Here is a 22,856-nt window from a genome sequence, read left to right on the forward strand (position 1 = left end):
TCACTACCCACCCCCCCACACATGAACACACACACACAAACACAACACAACCAATTGTTTATTTCCATCCTGATCTGTGTAGACTAAAATTGATTCAGAAGATGGCAATGACATTTGAGACATGGTGATGTGAGAACATATTCTCACAATGCTAAACACTGTTGGTGCGGTTCCCTATCTATTAATTCTGAAACTGAAATGTGGACAGTTCACACCTTTTTTTTTATTAAAAATTTTTTTTTAACATTTATTCATTTTTGAGAGATAGAGACAGAGACAGAGTGTAAGTGGGGGAGGGGCAGAGACAGAGGGAGACACAGAATCGGAAGCAGGCTCCAGGCTCTGAGCTGTCAGCACAGAGCCTGGTGCAGGGCTCAAACTCACGGACCACAAGATCATGACCTGAGCTGAAGTCAGACACGTAACCGACTCAGCCACCCAGGCGCCCCCAGTCAGACCTTTTCACAAAAGTTCTTACATGTACCCAAGTTCACATCAATGCTCAGTCAGTCTATAGCCCGACTTGAGTGGTTGCCTATTACCCAAATAAGGTGCATGTTCCCTGGAATCAGTGTTTGCTGATGTCAAGGCTGGTTCCTGTTGAGGTTCTGCCACCTTCTTGCCAGTTGACCTTAGACTGGTCATTTAACTGCTCAGATGACTTTCTTTGGCCATAAAGCTGACAGTTAGATTCCATACCTGAAGACCCCTCCAGATCAATAAATGTATGACTCTTTGATGATCGATTCCTTTTCATATTTATATTCTATGCTTCATCAAAAAAAAGGGTATATTCTTACCTACAAAATAAAACCCTAAACCTGGTTTAGAATTTGACTGCCAAACCAGTGATGGAAAGATCTGGGTTGTGTAAAATGTGAGCATCATGCAATCCCAGCACTATGGTGGCTTTAACCCAAGAGCTGGGTCATGTTCCGTGCCCCGCCCCCCCCGCCCCTATCCCCCAGCCGGCTGACAGTGGCTTGGAATCTTATGTTTATGATTTGTCTTGCTTCATTTTTCTGGGTCATACTGTGATCTCATGTTTGTTGGTAGCCTAGTGACAACTTCATGGTTCCTTCTCTTTCCCATTTCTCCAATTTAAGATTATGGGACTGCAGCGAATGACATTGGGGACACCACGAACAGAAGTAACGAAATCCCTTCCACAGATGTGGCGGACAAAAGCGGTCGGGAACATCTTTCGGTGAGTGGCCATCAGTCGCTGTTTCTTAGATTGGCTCTGAGCACTTGAGATGCTTAAATGTTGGAGGAATGGAACTACTTCAGCACACGACATTTTCACTGCACAGTGTGGATTGGGTGTTGACGTTTGGAAGAATTAAGAGAAGTGATAAACGTGCTAGATAGCCTCTGACTTCCTTGCTTCCCCTTTCATGTGCCACTATGGTTACTCGTGGTTCTTATTTTAAATGTCTGTCCTTTAAAAGATTATCACTTTCTAGTGAACTGGGCAGTGTCTCATTTAGGGACATGTGTAATTATTCCTGTCTCCCACACCGTCGCACCTGTCTTGTCCAGTATTTTAATAAAAGTCTCATTGCCCACTAAATTTAAGGACTCTAGTAGGTTCCGGAAGTGACTGGCAGTGAGCAGATATAAAAATGTGAGTGAATATCAGGTCTGTGCTTCTGGAGTTTATACTTCAGTCGGAGCCCTGAGATGTGAATGAAATACCGGCACCTACAATTCAGGTAGAGCAGCAATGGGATGCGAGCAATGGAAATAGAGGGGTGGGCACTGGGCTCCTTCCAGCTGGGAGAGCCAGAGGTGTCTTTGTGGGGTAGGTGGCATTTTCCAGCTGTGCAGGATGGCGGGCATGTAGACCGACAGGAACCAAAGGGAAAGGGCATTTTTGGTGTGTGAACAAGAGCTCGCAGCCCGGAAAATGGTTTTGACCGGAAGGTAAGGTGTGTGAAGCATAAAGGTGGCTGTTAGGGGCAAGGTTGGAGTGGAGGCTGTGCCAGGTCATGTGGTTTTAAAACACAGAGCCAGGGGATTAGATTGACTATGCGGGGAGGAGCCTGAAGGGGGCGCGCGTGAGCCCCGGGGCTCCTGTGGGGTTGATCTGTCAGCTGCTGAGACCCAACGCCAACAGCTTCCTTCATTTTTCTCCTCACTTGTCACGAGCACCCAGTCCCTTGTGCCGTGAGCTCCGCCTCCTTATAAACTCCAGAACCATTTGTATCTCCCACCTCCACTGCCACAGGCCCAGGCCAACCCCGTTGGGGTTGGCAAATTATGGCCCGTGGGCCAAGTCCAGCTCCCGACCTGCTTTTGTACCATCGGCAGGCTAAGAAGAGCTTTTACGTTTTTAAGTGGTTTGAAAACAAATGAATGCTATTTCGTAACACATGAACATTGTCTGAAACTCATATGTCAGTGTCCATAAAGAAAGTTTTATTGGAACACAGTCATGCCCATTTACGTATTGTCCGTGGCTACTTTTGTGCTAGAGTGACGGCTAGAGTAGCCACAGCAAAGACTGTGTGGTCTGCAGAGTGGGACATATTTAGTATCTGGCCCTTCAAGGAGGAAGTTTACCACGGTTGCTTGTTCCTGGATGACCTTCGTGGCCTTTACCTGTCCCTCCTCTCCCATCTTGTGATCTCCCGCCCTTTCTCCATACAGCAGCCTGAGTGACCTGTGAAGAGCACACATCAGATCACTTTTATTGTCATTCTCAGAGCCTTCCTAATGCAAGTGAAAGAAAACAGGCCCTGCATATCTTGTCTGTGTCTGTGTCTCTGTCTTCACCTCCCATCCTGCCCTTGTTTTTACCACCTGTCTTTCTTAATGATCTTCCACATGCTCCATCCAGGCTTACTCTTGCCTCACACACTTTACATTCGCTGTTCCCTCTCTAAGACACACACTTCCCCACAGTCATCCCATGGCTTTAGCTACCAGGCAGCCGTTGCCATGTTCCATTTTCTTCTGAGCAGTTGTCGTTGTCTTTAATTCCCTTGTTTATTTATTATTTACTTGTTTAATGTCTTTTTTCCCTTCCCTAGATTCTCTAGTGACTTTCTAAGTCCAGGCAACCTGGTCAGTGTTTTTCACAGCTGTGTCCCTCGTCCCTCGAATAGTATCTGGCACCTAGGAGATAATAAAAATTGTAGACTGATCAGAGTAATGGCAAACGCTGTGGAATGGGTTGCAGAACAGTGAGATTGGAGACAGTGTGATTAGTGAGGGTCTGGAGTGGTAATAAAGAGATGTGATGTATGTTTAGACCAGGGCCTGGTGGTGGGAGCTGGAGGCTCGTAACAGATGTATCTCAGCTGTGACTCAAAATATGCATATCTAGTAAGTACATGGAGACACACACACACACACACACACACACACACTTCCAGAGATGATGATATGCAATGCATTGAAATAGCAAGGAAAAATAAATCAGCTGCAGAATGTTTTCTGCTTCCTGCCTTGTGCAATCGCTTCAGTTTATTCTCATACCAAACCACTTAATGTTTCGTGGTTTGAGAAAGTTGTTTGTGTACATAAGGAATCCAAGGAGCGTGTGTTAGCCCCACAGGTATGTCTGTCTCCCAGTTACCAAAAATTACGTGTCAACTTCAGTTTTCTCTTTCGAGACCAAAATGAGAAATTTAAGCCCCTATTTGGCATATCTCAGTGATGGCTGAACTGTCCACAGTAGGGCCGCTGGAAGGCAAAATCAGTGAAAGTCATCTTTGTTGAAAGTTGGTACATTACAGGTCCACCTGAGGTCCCTGGAAATCTGTATGAGAGATGCAAGAAAATGCTTTATAGACTTTAAAGAAAATGTAAAAATTAAATGTTGATCAGGTATTTGATACATGAACAGTCCCTGATCACAGGGAGGATTGTTAGATTAGGAGAGTTTCAGAGTCAGGGAACTGATAGAAAAGTTAAAGGTGTTAGAGCGTTTGGAAGACAGCCTCAGACACTCTCCTTTCTGGTGCAACAAGTGCTCCTCATGCACCTTGCTGGATTTTTTGAGTGGAATGACCCCTTGTTCTATGCTGAGAGATACCCTCAGATAAAAAGCAACTAACCAACCAATCAACCAACCAATCAACTAACCAACCAAACAACCAACCGACCAACCAGCCCGCAAACCAGCCAGCCAACCAAACAACTAACCAGCCAACTAAACAAACAAATACATTTACCCCTACTTGTCTCCCACATAAAGACCACCCGCATCCCAACATATGCATGGTACATGAAACTTCATCAAACAATTCATTGTTGGGAAAACAATTCTTCTCATTGTCATGGGATCCTTTGTTTATTAAAGGAGTCTTTGCATTTAGAGTTGCTTCAGTAGGTTTAAATAGTTGCTAGTAGATCACTAACTGATTCCCAGCAGTAGAACCCATTCCCATTTTCCAGGTTGACTTAAACACTCTGTAACAAAATAGAGAAGTCAGGGCAGGTACTATTATCCCCATGTACAAATGAAATGGAGGCTTGCGGAAGCGAAGCATCTGTTACCTCTCATAGCTGGTAAAGGCAAAGTGCCCTATGAACATAGGGGCCAAGTCTTCTGCATGCCAGTCAAGTACTTTCCAAAGTGGGTCAGAGACTGTCTGTGGTCCCAGAGAGAGGTTGGGGGGACATAGGGCAAGTCCCTTAACATCTGTCCATCCCCATTTCCTTATCTTTAAAATAGGATTTGAACTTGTTTTTGCAGTTATTCCCCTTCTAGCTGTAGAAGTTTGAAATTTAATAATAAGATAGAGAAACTCAGAGCTATAATACTATGAGCTCTTTCCCATGAAAATGATAGTTAGAAATAAAGATGAAAAACCCACCCCGGGGGCGCCAGGTGGCTCAGTTGGTTGAGCATCTGACTTTGGCTCAGGCCGTGATCTCACAGTTCCTGAGTTTGAGCCCCTTGATGGGCTCGCTGCTGTCAGCAGCGGGAGCCCACTTTGGATCCCCTGTTCCCTCTCTCTCTGCCCCTCCCCAGCTCGTGCTCTCTCAAAAATAAAATGAACATGTAAAAAACACCCCAAATCATTAGGTACGTTTGAGGGAAATAGTGTTAGTTAGAGCATGTTGATCCATAATTAAGCTTTTAGGAATCACAGCCGTTCTGTTTGTATGTGGGCTGCAGAGACAGAGTTAAGTCTGCACGCAGACACTCGCAGAGGTGATCTGTGGGAGAGCCACTTACGACCGCAGTGCCAGAGGAGAGAATGCTCACACCTTTGTTCCATTCTGGCCAAGGCCTTGGCACGTGCCCTTTCCTGTGCCTTCTTTAACGCTGTCCCCATCTGACATCAGAGAAGGTGTCATGGGAGGATTAGCCATGTGTTTTGATTATCCTGCCTTCCCTCTCAGCCATGTGTTTTGGAGAAATAGTATAAAGAGTAAATCATGGATAAATCACAGGTTTTATACTTGGACAGACTTCAATTCGAATCCCAAGCTTGGAAGATGTGATCTTGGGTGGCGTATTTAATTTTTTATAAACCTGTTTTATCATCATCATAGCCAAATCAGTTTCTTATCTATTGTGGTGGACTCTGTTCCAAACCCGTTATCTGCATTAACTCACTACGGATTTAAAGAACCTGCTAGGTAGAGTGATTATATTCCCTGTTTCACACAAGAAGAGCGTGAGATGCTTAGAGATTAAGTAATCCTGAGGCCAAGCACCTAATAAGTGATGAATCTAAATTTCAAACTCACGAGGAACTCATATTCCTAATCTCTACTCTGTACTGCCTCTCACTCTGAGGTGGGTACATCAGTCAGCATAAGCTCTGCAGTAACAAAAATCCCCAAATCTTGGTGGCTTCAGACAGCAAACGTTCTTTTCTTGCTTCATTGTGTGTATTCACTGGGAGTTCTGTCAGCCTTGTCCTCATTCTAAGACCAGGTGGACAGGAAGCTACTTTTGGAAAGTTAGCATTTATGAAGGCCCAGAGAAAGAAGCAGTGAGAGCAGGGTTGTCGGCCTTGGCATTATGCCGTTATTATTATGGCTCTGTGTTGTGGGGGCTGTTAGGCATTATGGGATGTTTAGCAGCATCCCTGGTCTTGACCCACTAGATGCTAGCAGCACCCTCCCCCACTTGTGACGATCCCAAATCGACAGATGTCCCCTGGGCGCAGCATTATCCCTGGTTGAGAAGCACTGCCTCAGTCTAAGATCTCACAGTAGCAGTGGAATCCTCCACTGTCAGGGATGCAAGTCTTACCTCATTGGCCAAAGCTGGTCACGTGTACCCAGCTTACCACGAGGAAGCCAGGCAGTGAATCCTACAAAGAGAAACACAGGGAGAAACAGAAATGTTTGGTAAACAGCATCAGTGATTACCACTGATGGAGATAACAGTATCTTTCTTAAGGATTATTATGCAGATTAAATGCAACAAAGAAGCTTAAGCATTTAGTTAAGTGTGGACCCCCAAGACAGGTTAGAAAAGGAGTCTGTAAACTACAGCCATATGTTTTTGTAAATAAAGTTTTATTGGCACCCAGGCATGCCCATTTGCTTACATGTCGTCTATGGGTGCTTTCACTGGATACCAGCACAGTTGAAAGGTTGCAAAAGAGACTCTATGGCCCCCAAAGCCTAAAGCACTTACTGTCTGACCCTTTACAGCCAAAATTGGCCACTTCCTGGTTTAGAAAGTCACACTTTTCATGGGAGCAGGACCTTGGGATGAGCAGCAGGAATGGAAAGAGATGCATCATCCTGCTCCTATCTTGGTTTCTCAAATGTTAATATGTATTTCATTAACATTACACACTTGTGCCTCTGTGATCTCGCTTAGGGTGGTGGCAGGATTCACGTAGATCTGCAACTACTCTCTCTACTTGTATAATCTACATGTTAGAATTGCGTTTTTAGGCTTAAAAAAACTTTGTATTGACCTCTATCGTACATACACAAATGTGTACAAATCATAAGTCTGCAACTTAATGAGCTTTCACAAATAAACTCACCGGCAGGGGCCCCTCCTGCTCCCTTCTGGGCCTAGTCACAGCTCCAGGGGACTCTGGTTTCTAAGAGCCACAACAGCCAACTTAGAAAAAAAAAATCTGTTTGTTACGGACAACTTTCTGACATGCACAATGGTAGAGAGCATAGCAAAATGAACCCCACTGTATCTTTCATCGCTTCAGAAATAACAGTAGTTTGTCATTCAAATTTCATATACTTTCTCTTCTCTCTTCAGGTAAGGCAGGTAGGAGGATAGGCAGATGGGGAGAGAGTAATGTATCTCTATGTCTCCATAATATCAATTACACTGATATTTTTATAAGCTTTAACTTATATTTTCTCATTTGTAAAGTAAGGATAGTAATAAGACCTACATATTCCATTGTAGGGTTGTTGAGGAATAAGGGAGTTGATAGACACAAGGTTCCTGGCAGGACAAGTAGCAAATATGAACTTGTCATCATCATTATCACCATCATCTGGACGTAAGGAACCAATGAGCAAGGTCATAACAGCCCTCCCTTCCTTTCCTCTAGGTCTATGCTGTGGTGGTCATTGCGTCTGTGGTGGGATTTTGTCTGCTGGTGATGCTGTTTCTGCTGAAGTTGGCAAGACACTCCAAGTTTGGCATGAAAGGTAAGAAGGGTTGTGTTTATTTTATTTCTTATGTGGAATCATTTTTTGGCTTATGACTAATGCTAATTACCACTAAAGAAAGAAGCAGCTAGATTTACGATGACTAGGTTTTAAGGCTGAAAAAATAGCAACGAGGATATGATACTACAAATCAAGGCAGAGCAAAATAATGTTGATTACCCAGCAGTACCCACTTTCCAATGAGGACAGTTGTCCCAGAAGACACAGAACTGGTTTCCTGAGTATCAAGTGACTAATAATGATATAGACGAATAGTGCCTGAGTTTTCCTTTGGCTTCAGAAAGGCAGGCGAGGCTTGGTGGCCGTAGGCCAGTTACGGACACATATTTTGTGCAGAAAGGTCCTTCCTGCTCTACAGTTGACTTCTAGACCTTCTGTGGAATGCTTTTTGTTGTCGCTGCTGCTTTTATAAAGTCTCATCTTCTGAGATTTGAACTGTGTTGGGGAAGCAAAATCCGAACAACCTGTGGCTGTACTCTGAAGCTTTGTGAATGAGGTTTGTTGTTGTTTTTTTTTTTAATGGAAAGATTCCTAGCGCTCGATTAAAAAATCTATCAGAGGATTGAAAATTCATTTTAGGGGAAAAATTTGTTAATATGTTCTTTTTCTATAAGTAGCCAAGAGTTTTAGTGATTGAAAAGCATTTGCTCTGAAGTTTAAACTTATGTATGGACTAACATGTTATTGTTGAATTTTGTGTGGTCTCTCATAAATGGCCGCTAGCTTGGGAAAGCTGTGAAGGTTTAGTGGTGGCTTAGTTTTGTTGGAGACAATGTGGCGGGTTTTCTTGATCTGTATGGTTCATTACAATTACTATTCGTGTTCCTTACTTATTTGGAAGTGATGTTTCTGTAGCAGCAGGCCATCCAGCATATACCTGGCTCTGGGGTGGAGTGGATCCATTTCTGACGTTCTGTCCTCTCCCTCTGTTGGTGTCCATGATCAAAATCCCTAAAGCTGAAATGAACAGGGAGGAGTGGTGGTAAATTGGGCCTTGAAAAGCCCCCAAATCTCCTCGTGACATTCCTTGACCTGCTGATTTCTTGACATTTCTTTTGGAGGAGGAAAAGATCTCTCATTCTCCAATTATAAATAAGGCCTGGAAGAGAGACCACACTATGGTGATTTTAATTAGTCCTGTAGTGGTGGTTTACAAACTTGACTTTTTTTTTTTAAATATTTGTGGTTTAAAAAAAATTATTTATTTTGAGAGAGAGAGAGAGAGAGAGGGAGGGTGTGCACTCACAGGCACGAGCACCGGTGGGTGCAGGGAGAGAGAGAGAGAATCCTGAACTCAGGAACCCGGAGATCATGACCTGAGCTGAGATCAAGAGTCAGGTGCTTAACCAACTGAGCCACCCAGGCGCTTCTACACACTTGACTTTGTATCCACAAGTCCTAGAGGGCTTGTGAAAACACAGATTTCTGGGCCACCCCGAGAGTTTCTGATTTAATAGGTCTGAGGTGGGCCTGAAACCTGGCATTTCTAACAGTTTCCATGGGACGCCGGTACTGCTGTGGCACAAGCATTGCTGGGGAATCACCGTTCTATGAGATCAACGTGGGCTAGCACCTTCTCTGGGACAAGATGGGGGAGGGGCATTGCTTTGCAGACCTTTCTGGGTCCCTGTGTTCAGTTGGTACCTAGGTCCAGGCTAGGCTGCTGTTCTCTGCATTTCAGCCAGCCACCGTGGCATTTTGTTTTCCTCATTCTGATCAGGTGCTCTGTTTCCTTAGAGGCATTTGGAGTGGATGTCTCCAAGCAGGGATTTTACTGGAGAGAGTCAGATACGAGCACCATACTTCCCACATCTTGAGGCTTTAGTTTGAGATCTTTCATCTCATGGGCTCTTCAGAGAGAAAATTTGTCTAGGTTCTACAGGGAGCCGCACAAAAGCTCTGGAAACCCTAAGGACAGTATTCAGGAGGCACCCCATCCCAGCTCTGTGTGAAGGAAAACAACTGACACAATGATCTGTAAACGTTCACATACTCTGAGGTGCAGTGATGGAGGAGAGTAAAGGGTAGACATTTGTTTCAGAGAACATTATATTTCATATAGAGACTCCAGAACGAAGACTGAAACAGTATTTTTATTTGGATAATTCGGGATGATTACTGCGAAAGCACCTACATTTCCCGAACATGTATAACCTAAGGGTATCCTTAATGAATTCTAAGAAAGATCTTGCTGAACCTTGTCCCAGAGCCAGTAAATGACTTCCTTCAGGCAGTAGCTGCGATGTCGTATGTTTCACTCCCTTATTTCCAAACATAAATAAAATTGTTTTAAAGAAAAGTGTCTTGGAGACTCATGGTCTTATTTAGAATAGCTTCTTTTTCTATTTTTAACCTCACATCTATCCGTGCCATGGTTTGAACACAAAGGGCCTGAGCTGAAGTTATTGTTTTACTAGTCAGATTCTGAGTTGATAATTTTGGGGGGTCTAGAAGGGAAGATGAGGGCCAATGAAGCTGCATGAAAAGTGGTATTTAAACATTAATAGAAGTTAATGTACTTTAAATGCTATGAGTGCTGGGATCACTGCTGAAAAATCGTGTGCCTTAAAAAGGGAAGAATGGAAAACCACAATCATACCTCCTGAAATAACCAGGAAACGTGTGAGTGGTGATTCCTCAGTAACGATGATGTGAAATGTGCATAGCCTTGGCCAGAACCAATGCCTTCGTTCTGTGTGATGTGCAAATGAGCTATTCCAAATGTAATTCTTGCCCTCATAAGCACCTTCGGGGGATTCTACCTCCGTTCCCATTCCCTCGTCCTGGAGACAGATTGAGAGAGCAGGGTGGCAGCCCGCCCACCCACCAGGCGTTTACGGCCTCTTGCCCATCCCGGCATCGCAGACTTCAGGCTCCAGTGTCGACCGTTCCAATCACAGTAGCAGCCTCAGGATCATAAACCATACTTTAAGCCTGTTGATTGGAAGGGCCTGGGGTAACCAGAAACCTCTTTAAATCACATTGCAGCAGAATACAGGGAAACCCAAGCTCTGGATTGACCTGAGGACCCAAGCGTTATTGATGGCATTGCTTCCACGGGAAGGTGATCTCTAACTAACAAACCTGGGAGTTCAATCTAGATTTTAGAATATAACCAGTGAGTGGTGGCATGTTCTCCGGAGGTGGGTTTATGTGACTGGAAGCTTCCTAGGGTTAATTCTCTGTTCTGTCCATTCACTGCAACCAAAGGCTGATGGGGGCTGTCTTGCCCATGGAGTCCTAACTGTGAGCTCTACATGGCTTGTAGTGGTCTTGTCCATCATCCAAATTGGCACTCAATAAGTATTAATTGACTGAATGAATGATCACAGAGAATTGTTAACTCCATTCACTTCAGTAATTGGAAAACAGTTAATATTTGGAGGATCGCTCATATATGAATGGTTAAAGAGAAATTTCAGAGCTTTTCTGAGTTTTTAAGGGGTCAAACTCCCTCCCTCCCCACCCCTTCCTTTACTTGATGGTTCCAGATAAGTAATGGCCCCAAACAGGAGGTTACTTTGCTAGATTTTCTCTTAGGATTTGTGGGTTTTCACACACTGTTTTATTTAAGTTTATTTATTTTGAGAGAGAGAGAAAGAGAGTGAGCAGGGGAGGAGCAGAGAGAGAGGCAGAGACAATCCCAAGCAGGTTACCTGCTGTCAGCACAGAGCCCTATGTGGGGCTCAAACTCACGAACTGTGAGATCATGACCTGAGCCGAAATCAACAGTCAGACGCTTAATCGACTGAGCCACGCAGGTGCCCCTTCACACTCTGTGTTAAACAATTATTGTTGTTTAAGTGTGGAGGGTTCACTATGGCTTTCCATTTTGCACACGAGCTTCTTCAATTTCTGCCTCTCTGCTTTTGAATGTATGGCCTTAGAATAGTGTCTTTGTCTAGCTCTGAAGCTGGCAGAAGGGCCTCACAGTGAGTGGCTCCTGTCTTGGCGCTAACCTAGGATTTATCTTTCGTTAATGCTGGATATATTTGAAGCTTCTTATTGCCAGTGTTCAATAGACTACTGGCCCTTTGTCGATAAAAATGTCAGGAAGTAGAATTTACCCCAGTGTGTTTTTCTGTGCTCATTTTTATGTCTTTACACCATCCGATTGCTTTTTGGTTGAATAACTGGTTTGCATATTCACGGAAGCCCTGAATAAAGGTCTCTGTGAGTGCTTGGTCATCTGCATAGGGATTATTTATACATGCGCTTAACATGGATCTACGTCTATGTCTGTATCCATACCCTTATACATACATGCATGATTTCATCCCTTTTTTCTTGAGGATCCTCTGACTTATTTTAATTTCAGTTTCCACTGAAACAGGGCTCCAGGACTTTTCCAGAGCCCCCGTGTTGCCAAAGGAACAGGCAACCAGGCCTCCGGGTGCTCTTACCCGGAGCGTGTTGTAACCAAGTCTCGTGCTCAGTTCTCACATTGCTTCCTGGCTCCCTTTCTTCACTGAAGATGTGGAAAGTGTGCAGGATGGGGAAATGCAAGCATCAGGGGGCCCAAGGGCTGCCAGGCTTTCCAAGAGCATCCACTTTGGATGCCCGGCCTGGTGGCATGGATGGAAAAAATAGGAGAGAGCCAGAAGGGTGGAGGGGCCGTGGCATTTGCCACCCTGGCAGGGGAGTCGTGACCATCAACTTTGTGTTCCTCGAATTTTCTGAAGGGAATCCACACAGCTATTTATTTCCTGAGTACCAGTGCATCCTTCCTCCTTCTAGAGTAAATATATCCAAGTGAGCCGAAGAGATCCCACGGGAGGAAATGGAAGAGGAAGCCCTTTCTCTTCTTCCGTGTTGACAGCCTGCAGATTTTGTCTGCAGCCTCCTGTCCTTGCACGTAAACCGCTGATGTGCCCTCATTCCTACTATGTGAGCTGCAGATCTTTTCCAGTTCGCGGTTGACCAAAACGCTGCACTCCGTGCGAGTGCAGTGCCGGCCTCTCTTCACTTCAGCTTCAAGGTCCATGGCTTGGCTTTCCTCTTTTTTTTTTTTTTTATTACATTTACTTATTTTTGAGAAACAGAGTGAGACAAAGCGTGAGTGGGGGAGGGGCAGAGAGAGAAGGAGACACAGAATCTGAAGCAGGCGCCAGGCTCTGAGCAAGCAGTCAGCACAGAGCCCAATGCGGGGCTTGAACCCACAAACTGTGAGATCATGACCTGAGCCCAAGTCGGGCGCTCAACTGACTGAGCCACCCAGGCGCCCCGGCTTTCCTCTTATACATGATCTTCTAAAGGTCTTTCAACAGCAGCCCCAAATTGGGTTATTTAAAAATAGTCATAAACATATAGTGGGACTGAAGCTAGAGAAGGTGAAGGTTAAAGCCTTTTCTGTGAACTGAAAGCAATTTTGTAAAGTTGAGGAGGTTGACTAACAGATATTTGGATCAACTTTTTAAAAGAAGGAAAAATGTGTTCGCAAGCCAGAAGCGCAGTTGTAGAAACATCTGGAAGGACAAACTGTTTTCCATATGCACCCCCACTGTTTTTTTTTTAAACACAAATAGCTTTAAAAAATTATAACAGTAACACATGAATGCATTCTTGTTTTTCACAGTTTCCAGCAGTTTGGCAATATGTGCAGCCAAAAGTGGGATTGCACTTGACCCTCCTCTCTTACTCCCCTTTCCACTGCGAGGGAGAACTTTCTTTAACCATCCAGAATGCATATGTTATGTAAATAATGAAATCCGTGGCTTCACTTAGTAGGTAGATAATCAAACGGACTCATTTTTGGTTGCAATAAAGAAACTTTAATCCCAAACCAAGGCTGCAACTGTTTTAAGGTAGCACTTTGCCTGGTGGATCTTTCTGTATCAGTTCCTGGGTATCTCATGCGTTCTGTTTCATAGTCTTTCCGAGTAGTCTGCTGCCAGGTTCCTTGGGTCTGAAACCTGCCTCTGCCAGGTGTAAGCTGTGTGACTTTAAACAACTTTCTCATCCTCCCTGGCCTCAGTATCTCCATCTGGAATGGGGCAATAATTGTGGGGCACTCTCCCACCTCATAGGGTCGTTGTGAGACACCCTGAGTGTATGTATATTTGCACTCAGGAAAGTTCCTGGCATGTAGTAATTGTTACGATTATTATTACTGACCAATTGTGACTTATTGTCTCCTTTTTTTTTTTTAAGTTTATTTATTTTGAGAGAGAGTGAGGGAGAGAGCAGGAGGGGCAGAGAGAGAGGGAGAGAGTGAGAATCCCAAGCAGGCTCCGCGCTGTCAGCACAGAGCCTGACACACGGCACTATCTCACGAACCATGAGATCATGACTGGAGCCGAAATCAAGACCAGATGCTTAACCGACTGAGCCATCCAGGTGCCCCTATTGTCTCCTTTTAATGTTTATGTTGTTATGTTTTAAAGTTTATATTTATGCCACGTTTTCAGCAAAGTATTTCAAATAATGCCTTACATATAAAGATTGATACTTGGAGTGGATTGCTGAGAGAAAAGTTGTGCGTATTTTGTATGTTGATAGATTATCTTGCATAAATGCTTTGTCAGTCTATACTCTCACCAGTAGTAGGTGAGGGTATCCTTTGTTTATACTTTCATCTGTATCAGATATTATCAATCTTATATATTTTTGCCAATTCAGTTAAAGTGATAGTGTGATGAATAACAAGGTAAAACATCTTCATCAGTGACCAATGAGAAGGAATGCTTTTATTTTGCTGGTTGATTTGCTGACTTGCTTTATACATTATATACATTCATCTTTTATTGGTTATATAGGTTGCTCTAATGCTTTTGTAGGCTTTACCTTTTTTAAAGAGTGTCTTTTGGTAGGGGCACCTGGGTGGCTCAGTCAGTTAAGCATCTGATTTTGGCTCAGGTCACGATCTCACGGTTCATGAGTTTGAGCCTTGCATTAGGCTCTGTGCTCACAGCGCAGAACCTGCTTGGGATCCTCTCTTTCTCTCTCTGCCCCTCCCCTGCTCATTCTCTCTCTCCCTCAAAGAATAATACATAAACATTAAAAAAAATAGCATCTATTGGTAAACAAAAGATTTATTTACCTTTTTATAGAAGCAAACGTGCCCATCTTTTTCATCTAAGCTTTACTTCTTACTTAGGAAGGCGTCTCCTCTCTAAGGTTGTAAACATACTTCTTAATATTTCTTTCATTAGTTTTACTCTGTGTGTGTGTGTGTGTGTGTGTGTGTGTGTGTTAACTTAGCATTTTAATCTTTTTGAATTTTTTTTTCAACTTGGTGTTAAGTGCTTTGTTTTTCCCCCTCCAGAGATAGATAAAGATATTTGCACAAATTTTCGTGTGACATTTTCAGAGAGACCAAGAATATTATTTTAACTTTCTGGAATCAGAAAACCCCTAATAAAACAAACAAGAGACTTTGGAAAACGTAGCATTTAACTCTTTTGGAAAGTAAGTAATGAGCTTTGTTGATTCTCATTTATGGGAGTGTAAGCCTCACCAAGTAGTATCAGAGAATGTAGGTTTTCACAGGAACTTTTTTTTTTTAACTGCCCTCCTCCCTGCTTCAGATTGAACTCAAAGTATATTGTCATGGCCTCTTAGTAGAGAATTGTAATAAAAGTTTCAGATATCCACGAAAAGACATGCAGTGGAAAGAGTTGTGGGTAATTTGACAGATTGCAAATTTATTGGAAAAAGGGGATTAGCTCAAGTGTTCCTTTTCTGTCATTTGGAGCGTGTTATACAAAACTTTTCCCCATACATTTGTGAGGTGAAAATCTGCTCTCCAATCTCTCTTCCATCTTTTAAGGCCGACATTTGGGTTATGTCTCTGTGAGGACAGAACATGCTTATTCTTTGCAGCAGACTGATCATGGGTGTAGAACTTTCAGGAAATGGCTCCACTGGGAAACAGGAAGCACCAGCTTTTCTCCCCTTAGCCTTGCAAGTGCCCTGACCTCGGACTTTTTAAATGACCTGTCTTACTTGGGCAATGCACCCCCCCTTCACCCCGCCCCAGCCCAGTGTGGTTCAGGGGAGGGCCCATGCCTTCCTGAAGTGTTTAAAGTGCACAAGTATTATTTAGGGACCTTCCACACTCCTAGTGTTTCGCTAAAAGATGAAGGATCCCTTAAGAAATTGGGTTTTGCAGTTAAAAGTCAGGAAAAATCATTCCCCTTTCTTTGGTTTTGGCAAACCCTGTGGCGAGCCCACTTTGACCTCCTCACAGAGGTCATGGCATACTTTCCAAAGGACTTCCCAGATCAGCACATCTGGGGTGTTCTTCTCCACTCCATTCCCATTTCTCTCCTTTTAACCTTTCTTTTTTTTCCCCGCCTTTCATTTTACTCTTCCCTGTCTCTGTGCTCCCTAATTTTACATTCTTCCCCTCTCTTTTGGTTTTCTTCCTCTTCATTCCTAGCATCTGCTTTTGGTGGACAAGCTTTTCAGAATGTACGAAGAGGACAGATAATAGCTTGGCTTAAATTCTAACATATGCTTCGATTTTATCTTCCTTTCTTTTGGGCAAAGAGACTGAATGACTCTGGGAATAAATTTAGCTCTAAATCAGCAGAATTGTCCCGTGGCACTTTGGAAAACAGTCTGTTCGAATTCTGCACATCCTTCATGTTTGTAACTTGCTAACTCTTCAGTCTTCAAACCTAGGAGCATAGAGGAATATACTATTAGAGACTCATGAATCAGGCAGGCTTGGGTTCAAATCCCAGTTCTCCTACCTGCTATCCATAACTTGGGAGGAATTTTTTAAACTCTAAATCTTAGATTCCTCTTTGGTAAAATGAGGAAATAATACCATCTCTCAGGTGATTATAAGAATTAAATTAGTGCTTAGTTTAGTGACTGGCTCACTGAACTAATTCCATAAAAGGTAGTTATTTTTCAGACTTATGTTATAGTAATAATACATCATTAAGGAAAAGATCATGGGGAGAGTCCCGTCTGAGTTTATATTGAGTCTGAATTGCAGAAAAATGTGCCATGTGTATACAGTGTATATTAGTGTTTTCAGGCTTATTTATTAGTTGAGTTTATAGAAAAAATTGTAATTATAATGTGTAGTTTATGGACATGCATTATGAATGTAAAGCTGCTGAAACATGTTTGTGTTAAACCCTTCATTCTTTAAAGGCACTAGGTTTGAATTATTGAAAATTCTTAATTTTATTGTCCGTTGAATGATTCACCTGTTAAAATTGTTTTGAGTTTATAAGAAGTCTCTTTTATTCATTGATAGATTGGATATGTACATTTTACTGGGTTTTTGGGGGGAGGGCGGGGGAGAGGCACTTACCATAGGGAAGGGGCAGGAAGGGAAGTTAGGGGTGGGGTGGGGTAGAAACCCCCTCTCCTCAGAGCTCATGGAGCCTCCTGTTCAAATGTGCTTCCCTGCTTCCCTCTTGCATGGAGGTTACAGCTGGGAAAGTGATTTCTTTTAACAAAACTAGGCTCTAATATATTTTTTAAGACTTTATTTTTAAGCAAGCTCTACACCCAATGTGGGGCTCAAACTCACAAGTCTGAGATGAAGAATCACGTGTTCTTCCAACTGAGCCAGCCAGGTGCCCCCAAAGTAGCCTTTAACTTTTGATATATTTACAGCCTGCTAGAGATGAAAAGAGGGATATTGGAGAATATAAATTCTTCCTTACACTGTCGATTTTCATCCATGTTATTATATCCATAGACCAAGACGCTGCATTTCCTGCAAGAGAAGCCGAGGCTTGAGCAGGCAGATGGCAGTGGGAGATCGTGGTTTTCGTCAAGGCATCAGCAAAAGTAGAAGTCACTGGCTTCTTCTGTGATTGTCCGGAAGCTTTAGAGGTCTGAGGATAGAGAGAATGAGAGGGAGGGAAGAAGGGACGAAGGAGGAGAGAGAGAGAGAGAGAGGGAGAGAGAGATCTTCATTCTGTTAGTACTGAGTCATTAGTACTAAGTTGTTAGTACTAAGAAGCTAATACCCAGAATTGAAAGCAGACGTGTCTTCTCCAGCCTGAGTAGTGACCATGGAAGGCAAGAAGGGAGCGCGAGTTCAGGAGCAGGGGTGGTGTGGGAGCGGAGAATGTTGGGAATGAGGTGGTGTTCCTATTTACAGTCATAGTTGTCCATGTTAGTAGTCCTGGAGAGACCTGAGGAGAGTCAATCACCCAACTGAGCCTTTCCCACACTTCCTTCCTAGATCATCCCTGAAAGGAAATTGGGTGAAGACCAGAAATAACAGTACAGGAATGAAAGGCATCTGAGGGTCCCCTCCAGGTTCAATGTCTACCATCCTGTTACAAAACCAGCGAAAACAATCACACACTCACTAGAAGAGTCTGCCGTGTACTTCTGGTGATATCTTTTCTTATTTTGGTGCACAGTGAGCTCTTGAGATAGTCTTTTTTTTGCCTCCACGGTGGAACCACGGTCTCCTTCTTATGAACATAAGAAATATGATGTCTGCATGGCAATCTCAGACAATTATGGGCAAGCACAGAAAATTCTGTTTGTTCCGCCAAGCCAGGGTCTCTCACACTGGTCTCTCCTCTCCATTTCCTCAGGTTGCATTTCAGTTTGTGGACAATGGTGCAGATTGTGTGGGATCTGTGCCTGGACACACGATGGTCTCCCTAATTTGTTACTCTCATGCCATTATGGGCTTGGGATTGCTCTGGCTTCGTAGCCACCTTTGTAGGTCTTCCCAGAAAGGTGGACTCAGGCTTCTTCAATTTTTTTTTTTTTTTTACGTTTATTTGTTTAGTTTGAGAGTGAGAGAGTGTACGTGCAGGAGAGTGGGGGAGGGGAAGAGAGAGAGAGGGAGAGAGGGAATCCCAAGCAGGCTCTGCACTGTCAGCACAGATGCAAGTTCATGTGAACCCATGAACCGTGAGATCATGATCTGAACTGAAACCAAGAACTGGATGCTAACTGACTGAGCCACCCAGGCGCTCACAGGCTTCTTCATGTGTTTTTTATTATTTTTTAGTCTTTATTTTTGAGAGAGAGAAAGAGACAGAGCATGAGCAGAGGAGGGGCAGAGAGAGAGGGAGACACAGAATCCAAAGCAGGCTCCAGGCTCTGAGCCAATAGCACAGAGCCCCGATGCGGGGCTTGAACGCACAGACTGCGAGATCATGACCGAGCTGGTCGGACGCTCAACCGACTGAGCCACCCAGGCGCCCGGCTTCCTTGCAGTTTGAATCTGCAACCCCGATTAGAGGTGCTATGGATCCCCAACCGCCAATACTTTACTAGGCTCCTCTTAGCTGCAGCTAACTTGCTGGCCTCCTCTCTGACACTCTTCTTCCTATGGGGACAGAAAGAATAAGAAGAGTGTTCTTCCTGATTCATCTTCTTCCAACTAATTTTTGCCATTTATGTGGATCTCTCCAACCTTTTATGATGAAATTTTCAACAAGAAGAAAATTGGAAAGAATATTACAGAGAACATCTGTATACTCAACACCAAGGTTCAACCTCCATTTAACATTCTGCTGTTTGAAAATAAGGCGCCCATATCAGGTCACTTCACACCTAAACTCTCCAGCACATGTCTCTGAAAGCTAAGGACACAGTAGCTCCTAAAAGCACAACCCTGATACCAGTATCACTGCACCCAAGAAAGTTAGAACAGCTTTGTAATAACAGATAATACCTCGTCCATCTTCGGATTCCCCCCGCTATTCAACAGTGCCTTTAACAGCTACTGTTTCAAACGGAAATCAACCAAGAGCTCACGTACTGCATTTGGTGATTGTGCTGTTGTGGTGCCTTCAGTCTAGAAGGCTCCCTCCATGTTTTTTGTCCTCCTGACATTGACATTTTGAGGGGACCAGCCAGGTGTCCTGCATTCTGGCAATATAGCTGATGATTTTTTCTGGTGGGATTCTTTAATCTGTCATTTATTCCCTGTATTTCCTTGAATTGGAACTTATTTCTAAAGGCTCGATTAGGTTTAAGTGAAATGTTTTTGGGAAGATGGCCATCGCAGAGATGCTGTGCACTTTACGTTGCATCTCATTTGGAAGCACATAATGTCAGGTTGTCACGCTATTAGTGTCAGTTGGAGTAATTTTCAAAGAAGGTGACCACCACATCTCTTCCTTGTAAATTTAAGTTTTTCTTTGCAACTGGTAAGGAATTTGTGGAGTGATAGTTCGGCATCTAGCAAATATCCTCTTCCCCCAAAACTTGAACCTACTGGCTCAGTATCTAGCTCTGATCCTTTCCTGAAATTTTTACTTAATTTCTAAGGGTTGCAGAATGGTGTTTTTTTAAAGTCAATCTTTCCTTATACATACTGCCTTCCATTGGAGGACAAAAAAAAAAAAAAAGAGCAGTCTGGCCTTGACCAGGATTTCAACTTTTTCATTTTAGTTCTACCTGGATAACCCTTCCTTGAGGCACTGGATGTTTTGTATCTGGCCGCCTACATTGGTATGGGTCATAGGATTATAGAAAAGATAGTCACAGTATAACTGTGTCAAAAATATTATTTTATTTCATAAAATATTATTTTCTGTTTCACAAAGACATTGAGCAAAGATATTATGGGAATTGTTCTATTTTTCTTTATCACAATGATTAAATATTAAATATTAATAACATTAATTGCTTTAGGATTCCCTCTTGCATCTTTGTGGCGATTGGTAGAATAAAGACAGAGAACTGGCAGCGGGCTTACGAATCATCCGAAGCCTTTGTTACAGAGGTGAGGACGTTGGGCCCAGGGAGCTTAAGCCACTTGGCCTTAAGGGTAGATAGCTGGTTTGTGCCAGACCCAGGCCTTAGGACTCCAACTTTAATGTTTTGTGCTGTGAAACTAAGAAATATTAGGAATAAATAACACTTGTTTCCTTGCCAGATTCACTACTTTAGCACTAGTGTGTATTGCCATTGGATGTGCCTAACATGTTTTGCCACTGGTCTCCATTGCCTTTGGGTGATACTGTGTTTCTCAAAGCTGGGCACATATATTATCAGTGATAATGAGATGGTTTTAGCAGATACTCAGTGGCTAACCTCTTTAATTTGGGTAGTTCTCTATTTATTTTAATATTTATTAGAAAAAATATACCTGGCACATCATACTCTTGGTTTCATGATATTGTTTAAGGTAAGGCTTAAATTAAAACCATGAAATAAAGGAAAAATATTAAATAATTTAAATTTAAATTTGAAAAGAGTGTTTGAGTAGGGCTACCCTAAGGCACTGGAAATTTAATACTAAGCAGAGCAACGTTTCTGCCTCATGGACCTTAAACTCTAATGGAGGGAAGACAAGAAAGACAGAGGAAGAAATACGGATGTAATCTACAAGTAATGGCAAACGCCATGAATAAAGGGAACGAGGTAAGAGGAGGATTGTGACAGACTCGCCGTTTATAAATAGTTAAGACAGTCCTGTCTGATAAGATGACATTTGAGCCAAGAGTCCAGGGCAGTGAGGGAGTGAGCGCACTGATATCTGAGGGAATAGCATTCCAGGCAGAGGGAACAGCAAACATAAAGGCATGGAGCCTGGCGTGAGCTCTGCATGTTGAAGGAGCAGCAGAGGCCTGTGTGGCTAGAGCAGAGTGAAGGTGAGGAGAGTAGTAGGAGAAACCAAAAGGGTGGCAGAAATGCAGCTCATGTAAGGACTTACAGGCCTTTTGTCTGATGAGGGTTCACAGTGCAGAAGGTATGAGAACAAGGTGTACATTGTGTAAGTGTATGTAAAACACTCCAGTGGGGGCAGCAGTGATGTATTAATATAATGAATTGGTTTCTGGTAAAGAAAGATGACTTGGGGGAAGGTATCGCTGGGGAGCAGGGGAGAAACGTTCATGTTACAAGGTGTGCAGAAAATTTCACTTCAGATTCACAAACAGCTTCAGGAGTATGACCTCCCCACCCCTTTCTATTCTTCAGCTTTCATACACAAATGCACACACGCACACGCACCCCACATTGAGGGTTTGCAAGTTTGTTCATTGTCTGCATTCGCCCCTGCATTACACTGTCATGGAAAAGAACATGGTTGTTGGTGATCACATGACTGTGGCCACTTGCGACCAGAAGTGGGTAGGACCCAGGCTTTGAGTTGTGTCTTGAGTTTTCCTTCTGGTTCTTCTAGCTTCACTGATTCCTTTTATGCAGCTCAGGTCCATCTAAGAGCAGGGTCGTTATAATTAGTTTCATGGCTGTTACACTTTGAGTCAAATCCCTTTTTTTGAAATCCCAGTTGCATCAGTGTTTGAAAATTCAAATGATGCATTTTCAGAGTGAGCAGAGATATTGTTTCTCTTCATCATGGTGAATAAAACATTAAGGAGGACTCATTCTTTGCGTATGTGACTTTTGCTTTGAGAAACAAGGCTAGAACTTGAAGTCAGGCAGGAAGTTTCGAGTTTGTGCATTTCCAGAGAGGAAGAGAGCACTTGATTTTCCTGCTTATTATCCTCCCAACAAATTACTAATAGCACTTTGCCATCCTGTGGTCTGGATCAGTCTTCCTTCTTGGATCACCAAGAAGTATTGGGGTGGTTTGGATTATTCTGTGGACAGAATTATCCAGATCTCCTTAAATAGATATTTCTTTCTTAGTGCTTCGTAACTTATTCTCTGTTTAGGAAGTAGTTGATTGCCTACCACTTGGGGAGCTCTGTCCTCTTTCTCCTTCTTCCTCCAACTACTTGTCCCTCTTCTCTGGCCCTGGGTGGTGTGGAGCAGAATTTTTTGCAACAGATCCCGTAAGACCTGGGAAGTCCTCATTATTGTCAGGTAGATCATCCTCTTTATGAACTGCCCAGTAATACATATTTATTCTAGTCGATTTTCTTACCCATCACCTAATGAGCTTTGGGATAGCAAATTCAAAGAAACTAACCCAGATATTACCAGCAAAAAAAAAAAAAAAAGCATATTTGCCCTGTGCAGACCTGCACAATGAAAAGCTACAAATGGAAAACAATGGCCACAGTGTTGGATAATCCCGTTCATTGGCATGGATTCTTGGGCGGTATTAATTTTGGTTTGACTTCTCTGTTTTTCTTCTGTTTGGCATCTTACACTACATATCGGATTCTTTTCAATTATAAAACAATGGAAGGGAAAGCGGAGAATTATAATCAGACTCTGAATTCTCAGAATTCAAAATATGCCAAGAGTGGGAGACGCCAAGTCTGAGTAGCTCTGTTCCTTATTTTAGCGCCAATTTTAGTAAATGTTTCACCTTGAATGATCATTGCAGGTATTTGTAACTGTGGTAATGGTTGAGAATGTTGTTTGAG

The 22,856-nt window shown here is 43.1% G+C and overlaps 1 protein-coding gene across 5 annotated transcripts in view; it reads left to right on the forward strand.

Annotated features, from left to right (window-relative positions):
- NTRK2 (neurotrophic receptor tyrosine kinase 2) overlaps positions 1 to 22,856 on the forward strand; it is a 332,327-nt gene that overhangs the window by 65,017 nt on the left and 244,454 nt on the right. For all 5 annotated transcript variants that reach the window (XM_047097632.1, XM_047097611.1, XM_047097621.1 and 2 more), the window contains 2 exons: positions 1,107 to 1,207; positions 7,506 to 7,605. In XM_047097632.1, the coding sequence (XP_046953588.1) occupies positions 1,107 to 1,207; positions 7,506 to 7,605 (201 nt within the window). The remainder of the gene's footprint in view (positions 1 to 1,106; positions 1,208 to 7,505; positions 7,606 to 22,856) is intronic.

This window comes from Lynx rufus, unplaced genomic scaffold (assembly GCF_022079265.1).
Source record: "Lynx rufus isolate CCGP_SWC_20201006 ecotype Redwood Valley unplaced genomic scaffold, mLynRuf1.p SCAF_10, whole genome shotgun sequence".
Classification (NCBI taxonomy): Eukaryota; Metazoa; Chordata; class Mammalia; order Carnivora; family Felidae; genus Lynx; species Lynx rufus.